At 43.1% G+C, this 18,731-nt stretch overlaps 2 protein-coding genes across 5 annotated transcripts in view; both read left to right on the top strand.

Annotated features, from left to right (window-relative positions):
- The first annotated feature begins 2,877 nt into the window (after positions 1-2,877).
- Positions 2,878-8,368, top strand: st6galnac2 (ST6 (alpha-N-acetyl-neuraminyl-2,3-beta-galactosyl-1,3)-N-acetylgalactosaminide alpha-2,6-sialyltransferase 2). Its single transcript, XM_047571554.1, has 9 exons — positions 2,878-3,373; positions 3,707-3,788; positions 4,325-4,496; positions 4,596-4,749; positions 5,427-5,565; positions 5,642-5,745; positions 6,755-6,835; positions 6,931-7,033; positions 7,509-8,368. Exons 1-9 carry the CDS (start codon positions 3,279-3,281, stop codon positions 7,686-7,688), a joined length of 1,110 nt encoding a protein of 369 aa, XP_047427510.1. The 5' UTR covers positions 2,878-3,278; the 3' UTR covers positions 7,689-8,368.
- A 99-nt stretch (positions 8,369-8,467) lies between these two features.
- The window catches only part of LOC124997641 (caskin-2-like), a 49,779-nt gene continuing 39,515 nt past the window's right edge, over positions 8,468-18,731 (top strand). For all 4 annotated transcript variants that reach the window (XM_047571520.1, XM_047571519.1, XM_047571518.1 and 1 more), the window contains exons 1-2: positions 8,468-8,776; positions 10,889-11,311. In XM_047571520.1, coding sequence (XP_047427476.1) covers positions 11,218-11,311 — 94 coding nt within the window. In that variant the 5' untranslated portion in view covers positions 8,468-8,776; positions 10,889-11,217. The remainder of the gene's footprint in view (positions 8,777-10,888; positions 11,312-18,731) is intronic.

The following is an 18,731-nucleotide window of genomic DNA, read 5'->3' as shown; positions in this document are numbered from 1 at the left end:
TGTATGTTACTTCTATGTCAAATCATTCACAATCATCTATCTGCCCATTAGCTGCCAACCACCAATCATCAGACTAGGACTAGGAAGAGGGTGGAATCGAACCGCCAGCCTTTCACCTCTTTCACCTCCTGAGTTACCGCCATTCAGCTTGGCACAGTGTTTGTAACAGGTTTGTAAGCACTGTGAAAATGTGTAGCTGAGCAGTACGATGTATGATAGTAGCAATAGCAAGGGCTCATGGCTGGAATAATCACCCTCAATCATTCCGCGGATTTGGCTCCTTTTTTTCTCAAAAGCAACAACCCATAATGCCACTTTAGTGAAAGAAGACACTCAATAAGGATAATGGCAAAATATGATTTCATAAATGCTAGGCTGCATTTGTGTATTCTAATCCACATTTATGTGAGAGGTTAAGCTTAAATGTTACCAACAATACATTGTTTTTTCAATGTGAATGAGATATTTGAGCACTGGCAGTGTTGCTAAGACTCTTAAGGAAGGGTACATGCTCTTCGTGAGTTTATCAAAAAAACGTGATAAAGACGGTGATAAACTCTCTGTGTGTATTCTTATATTAACGGTCGAACTTCAGTCACTGCCAAAAACATTACTTTACTGGTGCGGTATCTCCCAGGGGTCTATCCACTGTTACTGTTTTCAGTTCATATGTTCCCTTTATGCGATAGAATGTAAATATTGACATTTATTTTCGCTGTGTTGATGATATGCTATTCTATCTGTCCATTTATTCAGATGAACACTCCTCTTGCCAAGATGATTTACAATCTTGAATGACTCATTCCTTTATATTCATTCAAAGGCTTCCGGCCCCTTTTGAAAAGCTTTTGAATAGCTTTACCTTCTTGGCTTTAATATTCTTGTTTGATCTTGTTGATGTATAACATCGAGGGCTATCAACACCTTCGCCTTGCTGTCAATATCAAGCAGGTGGTCATAATGTTATGCCTGATCGGTCTAAGTTGACTCAGGAGGAGATAAAGGACACTGATATTTTCACCCTTCACAAAACTCTTGGGTTTGACCCCAAAATCCTGCATTCTGAGATTAACCCTGGAATTATGGATGACCAGTGAGCGTCAGAGCCCCTATCCAGGATGAAACAACATAGATTAAGGAATACAACGGGAAGCACCCTCTGAAAAGAGATGGAACACGAGAAGCTTGAGAAATACCAAGGGCTGAAAGAGGCAATAGAGATGTTCAGTTGTGACCTACAAACTTGGAAAGTGGCTCCAGTAGATTCCAGGAAGAAAAAAAAAAAGAAAAACGCTTGGCCATCTTTATGTACGTGACTCATTGTTTTCACTAGTAGGCAAATTGTGTAAGTACTGATAAGACTACTGATACGATATTTATTTGCAGGTTCAGGTTATCACAACAATTTACTAAGCTATTCATTTACCATTACTGAGCTATTTGTACTTGATTATGTAACCAGAATGCTACCAATAGGTGTCTAAGTCCATTAGATCCAAGGTCGTTATCTGAAGCTACTTTTTTTTTTTATTATTTAGGATATTATTGGATCAACTCTTTTAATTGTAGAGCTCAGTGCAGTAACCTACCAGGGCCAAGCCTGCAAAATAATACACAACTTTATTCAGAGCAATGAAATAACACACAGACAACATAGTAAAGCCAAAATTCAACACAACTATTCTGTGCAACCAGAGAACAAATACAAGTTATTCTGAAGCCTCAGTATATCTATAAGTATTTATTCTCAATATCTGGATGATGTATTGGTTATTAACGCAGCCTGTCATGGATAGATCAGAGGGCCCCTGCTCTTTTCCAGCAGAACATTCCTGAAAGATACAAAATAACTACTACAAAGGAATACAATATAAATCATTTTTAAAAATGACCACAAACGTGCAAAATTGCCACAAGAGACACAAAACACAAAAAAACATGTTATTGTCACCAAGAACGCTAACAATCAGACGCTGTGACCTCCGTCAGTATACAGTGTAAACCTGTTGTACAGTGTTTCTTGCAACCTGTTGTCCTACAAAGGTGGACCTGAGAACATAAATGAAAAAAAAAAAACACAGCACACTTCATTTAGGACTTTTGGGCGATTATAACTTGTTATCAACTGTCGCCATCTGGTGGCAGCAGGAGACAACACAGGTGAATAGTTTGTCAAGGTCCTGCCAATTCTTACCTTTCTGTCAAGAGCACTTAGTGAAAAATTGAGCATGAACAACTCCCCTTTGACCTCCCTCCTCCTCCCCTGACGCATGCGGTGGGAATGTGAAGGTAGAGGTGGAGGAGCAATGGAGTCAGACTCAGAGGCACCGGTAAAAAGTGAAAAAAGTGTCACCCATATCACCCATAAAGCAGTATTTATATTCCTCAGATATCAATACGCTGAAAAAGCAGACAAAGAAAGCCTTTTGCTAAAAAATATTGTATCAGTATGGTATGTAGCACATAACTTCGTTTATGAAACAATAACTAAAAAAAGATGTATTCCTATCTGGGGAAATGAACAATTCAAACTTGGTAAATTGGATGGGGGATTCAAATTATGGACAGAAATTTTATCAGAAATATATGAGAATTGAATATTGATGAGGTTCAACACCTGGTGGATTTCCTTTACAATTTATACGAACATTTTAAGATTACAAAAGAAAAGTGTAAAAATGGAAGAAAGGCGAGAATTACTGTAAGAGCCGATGAACAGTCCGTGAACAGCTTCTGTTTGATAAACAAATATAAACGTTCACATGTGACGAACCCGTGGCGCCACCTGTTGGCCAGAAAGATAATTTGAACAGCAGCTCAGTGGAAAGATTTAATTAATGTTCTGCACAGAGCAGTGTGATTGACTCTTCGTATTGTTCAGATGGCTGTTTGGTACAAATTTAAATAAAGAAACAGGATTTATTATTAAGTCTTTCATGAAACACGTTTTGGTCTGAAACTGGATACTCCGGTCTGGCCAGTCTGTTCGGGTGACTCTGTTTGACGGTTTTATTTCATTTTTCGTGATTTTGACCGTAGCCCCGCCCTCGCAGGTGACACCACGGCAGGTGTGTTAGTCCTCGGGACAGGGGAAACTAACTGTCGCCGCTTCTTCCACCATCGCAGCATCTGGTTTGCACAGTTTTCACTCCCGAGGCGTCCCGTGTTTGCCTTTTCCCCCCGTGAACAGGTGAGATGAGTGGGGCAGGTGCGGCTCTCCTCTCCTCGCATCTCGGGGACTGATTGCACCCGACAGGAAAGGAGCTATTCACACAACCATGAGAGCGCCCTCCTTCAAGTGTGCTTTCCTCCTGCTGGGGACCTTCGTCGTCTCCATAGTTTTATACGGGACTTTCAGCGACTGGGGCCGCAGGTAGGAGGCTGTTTCAGCATTATTTGACAATGCTCCAGAAATGTTTCTCTTCTCGTGAATGCCCAGTGCGGTTGAGGTCAGTTGACTGTGGGGGAAAGTCCTCGACAGTCAGTTACCCACTTCCTGATGTTACTTGATTTACAAGTAATCACTATCCTGCTGCGTTATGTTCTTCACAAACAAATATTTCCATATAATATTACTTTATACGTCATATTACTTCTTGCATACATAAATCTGGTGCATGCACTTTATTCTTATTTGCGTCTTTATTTACATCTTTAAAAGTGTGGGCCGTTTTAACCCACCTGTTGTTGTGTTTTGTGAGGTCAGTGTGCAGCCACTAGAGGACAGCGCTGAGCCAGACTTTCAACCGACCTGGAACATCAGCTTCGCCACCGAGGACGAAGATCTGGTGAGTTTGAACAGCTGCTGCTCAGGACGATATTTTATTCAACGGTACAAAACATCAGTTGTTTGTTGGGTCTCTGTGCTGTTTTGTCTCTGAGGTTATTTTTTGTATCTTTGTGGTTGTTCAGTGTCTGGTTGTTTTTTGTATCTATGTGGCTGTTGTTTGTTACCTCTGTGTTGTTTTTTTTGTATCTCAGTAATTGTTTTTTGTATCTCGGTAGTTGTTGCTTTGCGTCTCTGTGGTTGTATTTCATCTCTTTTGGTTGTTATTTGTATCACTGTGGTTGTTTTGTCTCTTTGAGGTTATTTTTTGTATCTTTGTAGTTTTAGTTTTTTGTCTTTGTGGTTGTATCGTACCTCTTTGTGGTTATTTTGTGTCTTTACCAACAGCTGCTTCCTTTGCCCTGTCAGACCTCTTCAGTAATTCTTCCATGAACCCGACGTCCATTTTTTTTTCTTTTTTCTGTAGTTTTTGCAGCGTGTGTGGTTTTATTAATTTACCACTGTCATATCTAGTCATAGTTCATTGTGTGTCTACAGGTGGAAGCAGCGTGTTCTCTGAGGAAAGCGGTGAGGAACAATCCTCTGGTCAACAAAATCTTCAGCTTCTCCGTGTCAGTCTTCCTGTCGGCGGGAAGCTTCTCCAAACCGGCCTGGGAGCAGCTGAAGAATCAGCGGCCACCGTACGGCTGGAAGTCTGTTCCTGCTGACGGTGCAGAGCTTTTCCGTCTCTAATGTTTTTATCCTGGAGGTAAAGAACGCTGCTGAGAACAACGTGGCTGATTCTCCGCTCGTGTCTCTGTCTCCGCAGTCGTCAAATCGTCCGTCTCTCAGCTCAGCAGCTCTCATCTGTTTGAGCGCGGCTCACCTGACAGGTGTGTTCGTTGTGCTGTGGTGGGAAATGGAGGAATCCTCCGAGGGTCCCGGCAAGGGAAGAACATCGACAGCCATGACTTTGTGTTCAGGTGACATCAGACTTTAATGCTTCATGCTGCAGGTTGTATTGCAGTTGACTCACCTTGAATCTTTGAGAATGTTTTTTTGATAATGTGATCGATCTATGTCAGGGGTCTTGAACGTTTTTAGGCCAAGGACCCACAAACTGATGGACAGATAGAGTAGGGACCCCCTACCCACTATTTGTGTGCTATACTAAACCCGGCACTTTTTGTTCTAGTAACAAAACAATCCATTTTGGCCTCAGTAGTAGACAGATGGGAGCAAGCTACATTTTTAGCATCTCTTCTGCTAATAATGCAGCGTACCTGTGGGGTATCACCTGGGGACTGAAGAGGATCTCGGCATATTGCGGAGAACCGGACAGAGTCAGCGTGTAGTATGCGGCCTTGTTATTGGTGCAGCAGCGATAAGGGCGGGGCCTATTGTGTACATGAGTCTTAGATTGACAAGTCTCAGCAGCTCCTGTATTTTGAAGTGTTGACTGAAAGAACGTCTTCTGCCTCCATTTATCCCTTTACTACAATATGTTGGATTCATGTTAATGTGTATTTAAAGAAATTTAAATTTGAGGGGCAAAGTTATATATAGCTATGTATGTCTAATCAACCAAAGATTTTGCCCCCCACAGTACCTGTTGAAGGCCTATGATCTGTGTAATGCAACGTGTTTTCTCCTCGCCCAGGATGAACGGAGCGATGATCAGCGGCTTTGAGAAAGACGTGGGGAAGAAGATTTCCTTCTACGGTTTCTCCACCAACACAATGAAGCACGCGCTCATCTGGTACCGCGGAGACGGCTTCACCAGAATCCCTCAGAGTCCAGTGAGAGACGCTCAGAGACAAACAGTGGTTAATTGTTGCTGCGTCACAGCTGATCTCTTTGTGTGTGTGTGTGCAGGACATCAAATACATCTTCATCCCTGCAGACATCAGAGATTATGTGATGCTTGCTGCCGCTATTCGGGGTCGGGCCATCCGCTCAGGAAAAGACATAGGAGACAGGTGAGTTCGTCTGAGACGTCGAATCAGAACCACAACTCTTGAGTTTGTCTTAAAAAAAAAAAACTATATCAAGAGCAGATTATTTTTGTACTGTTGATTGATCTTAGCATCAGCCACTAAAGTAGCAGGAAATAAATCCACTTCTCACACAAGTCAATCAATTATCTGATCAGATTAATCCCCCGTTGAATCCTCTGCAGCCTTTTACGAAATATCTAAAGATGATAACTTGTTACACTGGGGTGTCAATACATTACTGTCATAAGCATCATAATGTCATCAGTTTGTCAGTTTAATAGAGGGCCTTGTCAACGGTGCATGTGTTTAATTTATGTAGCAGTGTCTCCTGTGTTTCCCCGCTTGGCCTGAAGGTGGCAGCGTTTCCTCAAATGTTCAGCTTCACAAAAATACATTTTGTGCTGGTTGTTGTTTTCTTTCTCTGTCCTTTTATGTCCTCCAGTGTAATCCTGTTAAATGAGAATTATGTGTAAAAAATGTGAAATTTAACACACAGGAGGTCTGATCTGAAAACTAAACTGTTTAAAAGACATTTCATCACTGTGAAACCACAAAGGGCGAGAAAACGACAACCAAATAACACAAGACTGCACCTGAGTCCACAGTCAGATTATTTCAAATAGGTTTGTGAATTTTATGTCACATGAAACGCATAGCACAAACATGAACACACAAGTACGCACAGTGAAGCACAGCAAAACCCATAAAAGCGCAAATATGCACAAAGCAAGTAGAAATATATAATATTAACCAATGAAATGCACAATACAAACGCAAAAATTCATAAAAAACTACAGTGATTTATATAAAAGAACTACAGAAGTACACACAATAGCATACAACACAAGGACAAAGGCAAAGATGCACAAGAAATCATTGAAACACAGAGATTCTGCTGCCTTTGACTTTGATTTTTCAGAATCATCAGTGATGGTCTGAAAAATGCTTGTTGTTGTCGTTGTTTATCCGGATGTTGTGTCTCGTCCCACAGACCCTCGAGATATTTTGGCCACAAACCAGCTGAATACTTCAAGATGCTCCACCCAGCCTTTATCTCCTACGTGACACGCAAGTGAGCAGCACACGAGGCTATGGACTGATGGACAGACGACAGCTCAGATTATCTTATATAATTGTCCTCCAATCTTTTTCATGCCTGTTTTTCAGTTTCCTGGCATCTTCTCGGCTGGACGACATCAGGAGTCGTGACTTGTACATGCCGAGCACCGGAGCTCTGATGCTGCTCACCGCCATACATACCTGTGACCAGGTCTCTCCTGCACACACATACACAAACACACAGGTTTCTGGGAGTCAGATTGGTTGTCTTCTTAAAAAAAATTAATAAATAAATAAATACTCTCGTTCTGAGTAATGACTCAAATCTGTAAACGCAGACCTCAAACACACCTTTTTTTAGATTCAGTGTGACTTAAACTGTATGAATTTATCGTGAAATCTAGTGGATAACTTCATGACAGATCCATAACTCTGCTCAAGGCAATTCTTCTGACTGCAGAACTAGCTTAAGAATCTTGATGTTTTTGAGGTTTCTTCAGTTTCACAGTATTTCCCAAATAGTTCTGTGAAATTTTATGGAAACACAGCAAACAGGAGATCGTCATCGCTTATTCGGCTGCTATTAAGGGTGACACTTTGATGAATTCACCCAAATATGGACTGGTTTTTCATCTGGTTTAAACCTAAGCTACATATGATCATGAAGAGATGTCCTGTTCCTGCAGGTTTCTGCTTATGGCTTCATCACTAGGAACTACGCCGCGTTCTCCGACCATTACTACGACTCTGTGAGGCGGCCTCTGAGGTTCTACGCCAACCACGACTTACAAATGGAGGCCCAGCTCTGGGAGACTCTACACCGCCAGAGGATAATCAAGCTGTACCAGCGGAGGACGAGAAGCTGACGGAGGAAACGTTCAGACGACAAGTTCACCAGTCTGTGGTGCTTTTAACACGAGCTCAGGCTGAACAATCGAGGCCTCGGGTTAATCTAAAAGTTGCTTCTTTTTGCTTGAATTCTACAGGAATCCTGAAATCCTTTTCACTTTCAAACATATGTGTAATGTTTACACTTTAAGTTTTGTTTTTCAATGCTGAACCATTTTTGCACTTGCCATGAAACACCATGAAATATTTTTGTTACAGAATTAAAAAATGTGAATTAAAATGATGAATTTCATTTTTAAGTATGAGTGATTCAATTTAAAGTTTTTCACTTTCTGTAAAAGGAGAGCTTAAATGCAGTGGGAGAGTCTCCAGAAATCTTATGGAAGATAGCAGGACTTGAACACAATGTGTTAACATTAAATCATGACTGGAACTGTTGCAGATCTTTTCTTTTTTTTTTTTTAAGTGTAAAATATGTATATATTAATGGGCAAATAAATGAAGGTGATTAATTCAGTTATGAAGTTAAGTATTTTCAACATATTGCAAAATATAAATGTTAAAATATATAATTAGATTTTCACAGTGTGTTCTAACATGCACAGTATGCAGGAATACATTATTAACTAATCTAACATAAGTTGACTATATCATGACTTTACAAGAGGCTGAAAATTATATATTTTTTTCATGCAGATACCTGTAGTTTCATTTGTGTGATTTATTTTGAAACTCCTTTTCGGAAGTTCTGCGTTGCGTTCATAGTAACTTGACACCGTGCGGAAATTTGGGAGAATCCAGCGGAGAGAATGTGGCATTCAGGGAGAGGAGGGAAAAGCTGTCGGAACGTCAGCAAACGGAGAGTCGTATAAAGTACCAAAGTCCTGAATGTATATAAAACACTTGCGTAAAGTTTTCGTTGGGATGATGCTGTGATTTACCACTTTTGAAAGTTCGGGAAAAACGAAAGGAAACGGCACTTTCTTTTCTGGAATATCCACACAAGGAATAACGTTACTTTTCCAGGGTTTCTTCCTTCAAACTGACGCCCCGCTCCGTCAAAAATCAAGGCTGGAAAAGTTTCTGACATACTTTAAGAATAAAGGTGAGTCCCGCACGAAATGAGTATCTTCTGTTTTGTATACAGGTGTATATTCAGGAAAACGGACCTTGCCAGCACATGAAGTAACTTCGGTACAAAGGTCGTCGGAGCTCTGCGGTGTGTTTACATGCCCGTTCCTCCGCTTCACGCCGAAGTCCTTTCACAATTTGTTAAATTTGTCGTAGCTTGTGCGTAAACTGGTAAAATAACATAAGAATATATATTTTTTCTGAATCTTCGGAAACAAACATTTAATTCGGCGTATTTTGAAACCACCAAAGAGCACTAAACCACAATAAAGTGCAAATTGTAAATTTAATGTGGATAGCTTTAAACTAATGTTGCCAGTCTGACACACATTTTAGGCGTATTGCAGTGTTACTGTTATTAATTCATAAAAACGTCGACTAAAGTTTTAAGTGTGTGTTTTATAAAACTGGTGAGCTCGGTTATATAAAATTTATTTAAAAAAAACAGATTTTGGCTTAAAAAGTGCATACATGCTGATTTTTGCATTGTGCATTTATCGTGTTTAGTATTTGCACACTTTAAAAAAAAGTAAAAAGGTGTTTGCAAACATCGTGGGACGTTTGGTGCTGCAGCAGCCTGAGTCAACTTCAGAGTATTGATGTCAAGTGATTCTAGTTTGTGAGCAGGGAAGTGATTTATTCATGTCCACTGTGAAGCACTTCACCGAGGCTGGGAGTCCCTGCAGTGTCAGAGGGAAATTTATGAGCATTGTTCGTCTCGTCATGAAAGCAGTGAGAGTAGAAAAGGCCCGAGGGAGGGGGAAGAAAGAGGGACATGATGGGTGTAAATGGGAATGACAGCCCTGTTAGTTATGTAATGAAGCGGCCAGGAAAACAGAGCAGGGCTCGGTGCGTGCCGCGGAGCCACGCCGCTGTTTCTATCCGCACACACTCCCCCCCCAAACACTTCATAGAGCAGCTATGGTGTTTTCACGCAGAGATCAGGCCTGTCAGCAGCAGTAGTGTCGGTGGAGCAGAGATGGAAGCTCTTCCCCGTGTATCTGAAAGTCTGTGATTGGCCACTGGGCTGGAAGAGTTTAAGTAGCCTGTCCTGCAGGAGAAATGAAGTCAGTTTTCGTGGCACAGAGTCCGTAGAAGAGGCCCCAGGGAAGCAGCAGCAGCAGCAGCAGCAGAGCAAAGGGCCTGATGTCAGGTGACTCCACAGCCCTGCTTTTTAAAAAAAAAAAAAAAAAAAAAGTGTGAAATCACTGAGTGTGGCTTGGTGGAAGAGGCCGCACGGGCTTGAATGTCAGTGTTTACACAGCAGAGCCCGCAACCTGTCTGTAGGTTTGTAATTAAACCATCTAATGGCAGCTCCTTCGCTCTGTGGTTTCACAGCTCTGATCTCACCTGCGACAGGTGTGTGTGTGTGTGTGTGTGTGTGCGCACGCCGTGTTTGCCTTCAGGCTTGAAATGTGACATGAGAAAGAACGGAAACCCACAACGTCGCTTGTGTGCACAAGAAGGATTTACAGATCCTCTTCTGCGGCGTCGAGATTCCAGAAAAGGCTGCAAATGTATGAAATTCTCTCTTTAGACCTGATGTATAAGACGACAGCGAAAAGGTCCTGCTTTAGTTTTGGCCAACGAATCCTCAAATCTTGAGTTTCCGTTGGATCTGATGAAAGAAAGTCAACAAGGTTAGATGAAAAAAAAGGCAAAAATTATTATTCGATTTATTGCAGATCACCGGTTTGATCGGTTAATGGCAGAAACACCTGTTTCCACCTGCGCTTCTTCGTTTTATATCACATTAAACTGAGTATTTTTGTTGTGCTGCATTTCACCACTGACTCATTATCTTTCTTAGACTAATCATTAAGAGAAAAGATGAGTTATTTCATAATCCTAAACAGCGTGTTGAAAAAACTCCACCTGAAACGAGCAGACAGAGAGTTTCTGTTAATGTTAGAGATCAAATGTCCTGCTGAAACCGGTCCAGACACTGAGCGGATGAGGAGCCTGAAAGTGCTTCTTCCTCGCGTGCCTTCACTTCGTCTTTACTCCGCATCCGGCAGGCGGGACGGCCGGACCTCTCTGACAGATGAGCTGATCTGTTTTTCTCGTTTCTTTTTTTCCCTCTCAGGCTTTTCGGTCTCAACCACATCTCCTCCTCCTTGTCAGCGGCAGCTCCACAAACCTCCAGCTGACCCTGGGAACATAACCCCGCCCCGCGACGTCGAGTGGAGAAAAGTCTGAGCGGTGTTTCCATCTCTCGGGGGTCGGGAGGGGGGGGAATCGCTGTAGATTGTGTTTGTTTCCTGGCCGTCCGGAGGAGAAAGTGGAGAGTCTCACCTGAGGCCGGCCCACGTCTCTGCCCCTCAGCATGAGGACCTGAGGAGGAGTTTTCAGTGAATCTGGTTGGAGGTCGGGGAGGAGGAGGAGGAGGAGGAGGAGGAGAGGAGGAGGAGGAGGATGGGGAAGGAGCAGGACCTGCTGCAGGCTGTGAAGAGCGGAGACCTGGTGTCCACTCAGAAGCTGCTGTCTAAACTTAAGACCAACAGGAACAGTAAGTCGTTCATTCTTCTCTTCGCTGCTGTTGTAGCTACTCTCACTTTAATCCAAACCTCCTTCCACATGTCTCTCGTCGTCCCCGGTGGACGTTGCAGGCTGTGGTTGCCACGGCAACCCTCTTGAAAATGAGAGGAACAAGCCACAGCATGGTGATTCTGGCTGTGGGGACCAAAGTTGAGGATGGTTAGATGATAAACCCTTTGGGAACTCTGTTTGCGTCATGTGTCACTCAACTCTATCATTGGTCACTGCCTCAAAGTTCAGATTTGTATTTGTCCACTTCATGTCCCCAAAGTTTTTTTTTTTTCTGCTGAATTTCATTCACATTAATGGTCTCTGGCTCGACTCTGCTACTCTCTTTCTGTTTGCACGAACCTTAACGGGACTCTTTAAAATGTCGATGACTCATCCTGCACTCAGGCGTGTGTTAGACCAAATAAACGCTTTCTTGCATTTGAAAGCCCCTCCTTCCTCCTGAATGGCTCCAGCCATTGGAGTTGACCAAAGCTTTCAAAGAGGGGCGTGACCTCCTTAATTCCACATATTACAAGAAATGAATGAATATTCAGAAGCTGTAGCTCATCCTGCTAGTTGTTCCACAAGAGCTTTAATCTTATGATGAATTTCTGAATCAGTTTATCTCTCTTTTTTTTTAAAAAAGTTTCAGGAAAAAGTCCAAAAAGACGAGTTCTGGTTCTGTTTTGCAGTTTTAGAGTAAAAAAACAAACAGAAAACACCTCGTTTATTTTCCACTGGAAGCTTCAGTCAACTCACACTTTTTTGTTCCAGCCTGTACCCTTCTTCAGATCAGAGGATTTTCCCGTCCTCTGTGTTTCACTAAGCCTGCAGACGTTTCATTTCGCTGCAGGGCGACACGTCAGAGGAGACGTTGACTCTTAAAACAAGATTTCTGCTGAGTTTTGTCTGCTGCTGCTGTCACACCTACTGAAACTCTGGCGTTAATGGGCCAATCTACTGCAGCTCAAAGCGGTAGCTCCCGGTTTTAGATGAATATTTAAAACCTCTGGCGCAAACTCTTTCTGATTCTGAGCTGCAAGTTGTTGTGGAAATCGTGAACTCAGATGCAGACATCAAACAGCACTGGCTGTAATAGTGATGTTCCTATGTTTGGAGATTATGCGCCAAGTTAGCGTAACAAGAGGAAGCGTAAAAAGGACTGAAAGAATCCATTGTTGTAAATTTATATTTATATTTGTATATACAAATTAGTGCTGTCAAACAATTAAAAATCAGATTTAATCAGATTTTTTTTAATCAGAGTTGCTGTGGATTAATTTCGATTAATCACGATTAAATATCATTAATCTTTTATGTATTTTAATCGCATTTCATTTTGCATGAAGGCTCAAGAAAGAAGTGCATATATATGCACTTTGCACAGTTTCAACAAAACAACTTAACAACTTTTTTCCCCCTTTTTTTAAACAAACATTTCTCCACATTTATGTGGCCCTGTTAGTCGTCTTTCAGCAGCTACCAAGACAAATAACGTGTTCCCGTTATCTGAGAGGAGAGCTGACCGCTTCTTATTTACAATGTTTCCAACTGAGAACGGTCTCTCACGTTGAACAGTGGTTCCAGGAGTGGCCAGATATTTGCAGGTCAGCATTGCCAGCTTGTCTTCGTCTTGGTTTGTCTCAAGCTGGGCGACGCGTTAGCCGAAGTGCTAGCAGAACCCCTGACTAACGTAAGCTTCATGTTAATGTGGTATCTTAAACTGGAAGTGCTTAGGTGAAAAGAAAACTCTTTCCTTCAGAGTTTGCATAATATTTTATGTTGGTCGACTGTTCAGTCTTGTTTTTTTTGTCCTTAAATTTCCCATGGAGAGGGCCAACGTGCTGTTTAGCGCCTCCATCTTTATCCATTGGTTCTGCTGCCTGTCACTACCGGGTCAACTGCACATTTGCACATGTGCGACTGTGACTCTTTTTACAGCCCTAACGCAAACATATATATTTAAGTGGACATAGAAAAAAAGAAATCATTCATTTCCCAATATGACCAGGCTCATGTGTCAGGCCTCCGATCACCTGACAGAAGCGAAGCATCCTCCGGCCGCGCTCCTTTAACTCCTCGTCTCTGTGTGACTAATGCCGCGGCCTCCGCCTGACAGCCGTCTTTGTCCACTGCTCGAGTGACCCAGAAGAGGGGCCCTCGCTCGGAGGGCCTCCAGGGGCCGAGGGGAGGTCAGCCTTTATCAGGCAGATAACCTCTCACCTGTCACAGGGCCGTCCAGCGTCGCCGCCGACCTCTGACCTCTGCAGGAGGAGGAGAATGAAGGGGTCTGGTTGAAGTCAGGTTGATTGGGTCGGTTTAGCAAACACGGAGCGAGAGTCGGAGATAAACTGAAGCCAGAGTCTATCAGTGTTTCAATTTAAATACATGTGAGCTAAATCCTTATTACAAGATCAACCCCATGAAATATGGCTAATTTCAAGCCTGAAATGACTCAAACAACTGATTAAACTGTTATTTTTTCAGTGTCCTGTTGATATACTGCCTGTCTGGTGGTTGAATTTACAGCAAAGTTTAGAGGGACTGCGCTGTCAGCGAGGCGTTAATAGACATTAATATATGAATGTCGACGGACGTGTCTCCTCGGCCAGCTGACGGCCTGTCCCCCTCCTCCTCCCCGAGGGACTTCCTGTCACTTTATCCGCCATTGTTCAGCAGCTCGACACATGCCCGGTCCGTCACCTTTAAACCACAGCAGACTGTTTAGAGCGTCTCTGGGTGAGAGCTGGAATAAAAATACTTGTAGACGAGATTAAACGCTGGCATTCATAATTTTGGGTCATTTTTTTTTTTTTCTGTTAGCCTGCCGACATCCGGTGCTTCGGTGTGTGACCCCCCACGCCCAAAAATCATCAGATCGCAAAGAGCTCCCAGATGGTCAGGATTAAAAGGAATTACAGCACCGGGGAGAGTCGGCTCTGTTTATCAGATGCCGTGGAATCTCATTGTCATTTCTCTGCTGTTTACAGTCAGCACGCTGCCACCGCGCTGCCGTTTGCTCCGACTTAACCTCGGTTTACTCTAGGAGAGTCCGGTCAAAGATCTCCGGTTACAGACTAATCAGAAATCCCCAAAAAAAAGCTTCTTCCTCTTCCTACTGAGTGGTTTACCCTCTTTTTTTATAGGCTGAGCCAGAATTATAAAAAGCTTCGAAGCTGCACACGTGGAATTTAGTTGTTTCTTAATCGACAGAAGTGCGAATCAAAAGCCTTTAAACATTGAATTTAACCCCAAACTGTTTAATTAGTATCCTGTAGTTTCAGCAGGTTGATAATAGATTCATTTTTCATGTTTTAATTGGCCACTGTTGAGCATTAAGAAGAGATTAAATGGTCTTTTTAGTCATTAAATAACACCAGATTTCTTTAAAGGAAAGGTTTTAATGCTATAAATGTGACAGCTTCTGGTCATAAATGTGTTATAAGTGAATATTTATTTCAGCGTGTGTAGACGCACGTTCTCTATAACGAGTTCCTAGTTTCTAGGAAACCTCTGAGGAAACAGGAGGCAGATACTCAGTAGAAATGTGAAGCTGAGCCAAAGATGAAAGTGTTTTGTCGCTCGGTGTTAAACGGAGCTTTCACCTGAACCTCGATAGGAGCAACTTTTCCACAGATTTCTGCCTCTTCTGCCTACGAATGATTCACGTTTCTGACTGATGCAGCACAACTAGGAGCTAAAAGAAGCTAAAATGCAGAACAGCCTTCACGTTTATTAACCAGCGTTAATGGCTTCGTTGATTTATGTTTTTCGGCTCGTGTTTTTCTTCTGTGTTTATATCCATGGGAAACTGTTCAGATATATCAATGACACAATCTGCAGGTCATCAAGATTTAAACATCTTAAACTAGAACACTTAATAAATCATCACTTTCCCTCAGTTGCCTCATTAAAGCTTCATGAACTTCTCTCTGAATTTAAAATCTCCTAAAAAGTCCATGGAGCCTGGTGGAGTTCCTTTTAAACCACAGACAAAGGAAGATGAAAGCCTCTCCCCGGCCTGTAACGTCTCCATCGGTCTTCTCCGACAGAGCGTCCCGCGGGAGGCGGTGTCTGGCGTTGAGTCTCATCACTGTCTCATTGTCGGGGGCTCGTAAAGCCGTCATCCGTCTGTGAGAGGCCGGAACAAAACGGCGAGAGCGCCTAACGCCCTCAAATCTGATTTATGTTTTATTCATGAGTTTGGGTTCAAACTGGGCCCAGCCAATCATCTCTGGCTAAATCCTGCTTCTGCTTTTGAGTTCTTGTTTGAAGAACTGGCTCACTGTCCACTGTTTTTTTTTTTATTATTATTTATCAGGAATCATAGATGAGCCTTGACCCATATGCACGAATCAAGCATAACATTATTTCCACCTTTTTGATATTGTGTAGGCCTCTCTTGTGTCTCCAAACAACACTTTGCTCCGACTTATATCAGAGTTCTCCTTATCCGACTAAGACACCCAGATAAAGCGATTGGAAATCGATTTTCACCAGCATGTACGCACCTTAATCTCAGTTTAACTAGACGAGGAAGGTAAACAGCGGCTAGCAGAACCACCATAAGTAGCGCACACATTGAACTATTATCCATGTTGTTGTTCTGCCACATGAACGACTTCAGTTGTTTATTATATGATGTTTATGGCCGTATTAACTCGCTGAAAAGACACGTATCGCCACCTAGTGTGGAGGAGGAGGACACGTTATCCGATTTTTTCCATTGCATGTAAACTGGGACAAAGGCCGCATCCAGAAAGTTGAATTTTGAGCACAGCTCGATTAAGTCGTGCATGTAAAGATACTGAATGTTGTTGGGGGAGGCTTTGAGTCCTATGGTTCCTAGGGGAGGAGGGGCCTGTTACACAACGTCCCACAGATAATTGATCAGTTTGGGATCTAGTTAATCTGGAGACAAGGCCAACACCTTGTGCTGTTTTTCATGTTTGTTTGTTTTTTTGAGTTGTTCCTAAACCATTTTTGTGTGTGTTCACCTGTGTCAGGCTGCATCCTGCTGCCATCAGTGAGTGTCATTGCTGTGGGGTGGGGTTACCTGGTCTGGTCTAGGTGGTAGGTGCATGTGGTACATAAGCAACATCCATTTAGTTTTTATTTTGAGTAAGAAATGTCTGTTCATCGCGACGATTAGTTTGAGCGGATCCGTGAACACCTCGTGTCACGAGAATCTGGGCCAAATCTCGAGAGGGAGCGGGGTCCCAGCTGGATTTTTGTGAACTATAGGAAAAAAAAAATGCTCCTGAAGTCCCAGCAATGAAACTGCCACGATCCATAATGCAATACTCTCCGTAGAGGACTCTGGTAAGTGTGTCAACGAGAACAATAAAATAGTTTCTTCTTGTTGGTACTCTGGATGATTGCGTCGATGCTTTTCATAAACGTTAGCTAGCGTACTAGCGTAGACAGTGTGGACCTAAACTCTCACCTCCAGCTCAGTCTAAAGAGCGTTTTCTCCTCCACACTGGTTGTAGACTTCTGTCTTGTTTTGTTCTTTTGTCGTAAAGAAGAAGATGAAGGTAGTTCTTCTTCCGCAAAAGCAGGTCGCTAGTGTATTACTGCCTCCTACAGGGCTGGAGTGTGTATCGGTCTTACAACAAGTTGTTTCTCCACAACCTCTGACCACATAAGTTGGTGCATTCAATGAACAATAAAATAAATAATATCCTGTACTGTGCCCAAGTTTCTTTCAGAGTCACTCAAACCAATAATCAGGATAATGCACCTCTCTGTTTTAAACGTCTTTCCCATCACTGCAGTAATCTGACTACATATCCGTGGTGGTGTGTTATCGTCATCAGCTGTTATTGAGGCGAGATTGACCGACGGGTCTCGTGCACGTCGGTGTCTCCAAGGAGACGGCGACAGCTGACGTTGGTGTGGTGACCCCGGGAAGTGTTTCTCTTTCTGCTTGGGAGGCGGCACACGAAGGTCACGCCTTCATCTCTCTCATTGTGTTAACTCTTTCAAGACAACGTTGCACAGCTGGAACTCAAATGAAAAAGATTCATTTCAAATTACAGCAGAGCACATGCTTTATGCAACACGCAGTGTCTGCAGGTTGTGTTCCTCTGGAGTCAGATCAAGGTGCTGTGGTGCAGTTTTAAAGTTTTCTTCGGCTGCCCGAGGTTTCCAGCTGCTTTATGGATGAAATAGGTTTCAGATATTCACTGTAAAAAATTAATTAAATTAATTAAAGTTAAATTGGTGGGTATCTGTCCCAGTGTGTGCGAGTCGTTTTAAGCCGAGTTTATCTTTAAACCCAGATTAAATTTTCTCGTGCGTCACTGCGGCGTCTTTGCTGCCGTCTTCCTGCCGACAGATCAGGAATACGTGAGTCATGTGTGAAAGTGGAGCACATTCAAGAAAAGCCAGGGACACGTTGTTTCCTTTACTTTCTGTGGAGCCTGAGGAAAGGTCAAGCAAATATAGAGAGCTGTTTGTTCAGCCAGACGCCCTCTTCTTCCTGAAGATGTTCGGCTTCCGCCCTCCCATCAGAAACGCCAAACTACAAACCGAGGAGGTAATTATGGGAGTTTCCTCTCTCCTCCTCCCGAGCCCATTCGAAGCAAAGTGTTAAAAACTCTCGGACTGTGTGCCTGAGCTGCTGGTGTTTGTCTGTCAGCTCTGCTGTTGGTGTGCTAAATGTTTAATTGGTCCGCTGAGCACACAGATCTCCCGCTGCCTCTAAAGTAGTCGTACCTCCGCCAGGGGAAACAAAGCTCTGGTGTGTGCTGGGGCCGAGAGGGGCCCCTCAGGACCTGACTGACGTAACGGAAAGGAGAAGGGAGGCTTTAACCTCGGCCCTGAAACTGAGAGCCGTCCTTCCTCAGAGCTGTTGATGTTCAGGAATGTCCACTCAGGTTCAGCTCAGCGGCATGAACGTATGTGTTGAAAACACGGCTCCGTCATGGTCGTCGTCTTCTTCTGCTGAATCGAGTCCGTGTTAAAAATAAAGTTGGAGGAAAACTTCTTCTCCCTTTTCTTCTTCTACTCCTTCTACCTCTTGTTCCTGCATCTTTTACTCCTCCGTTTCTTCTTCTTCTTTTCCTCAACCCCCCCTCTTCTCGGCCTAATCGGAGCGATGGATCGGAGAGAAGTAAAACTCTCACGCCCAAACATCAGATGCAGAAACTCCTCTCCTGCTCCCCTCTGAGAGGCGTCGGAGCAGATTTAGTTCCGAGTTAAACCAATTAACCCAGGTAGATATTTTGAATCAGCCCGTGGGCTGTCTTCTGAACTGAGTCTCTCCAGTTCTCTGCCTCCTTATTCCTCCCATCGTGATCTGAAATAACTGCCTGTGAGCGCGCCCGCAGCAGCAGAGCAGGAAGCCGTCTTCACTTTCAAAAACTAGACCATAATGAATCTAGTTTGAGGCCATG

Source organism: Mugil cephalus, chromosome 20 (genome assembly GCF_022458985.1).
Source record: "Mugil cephalus isolate CIBA_MC_2020 chromosome 20, CIBA_Mcephalus_1.1, whole genome shotgun sequence".
NCBI classification, from domain to species: Eukaryota; Metazoa; Chordata; class Actinopteri; order Mugiliformes; family Mugilidae; genus Mugil; species Mugil cephalus.
This window is presented reverse-complemented; position numbering and strand designations above follow the sequence as displayed.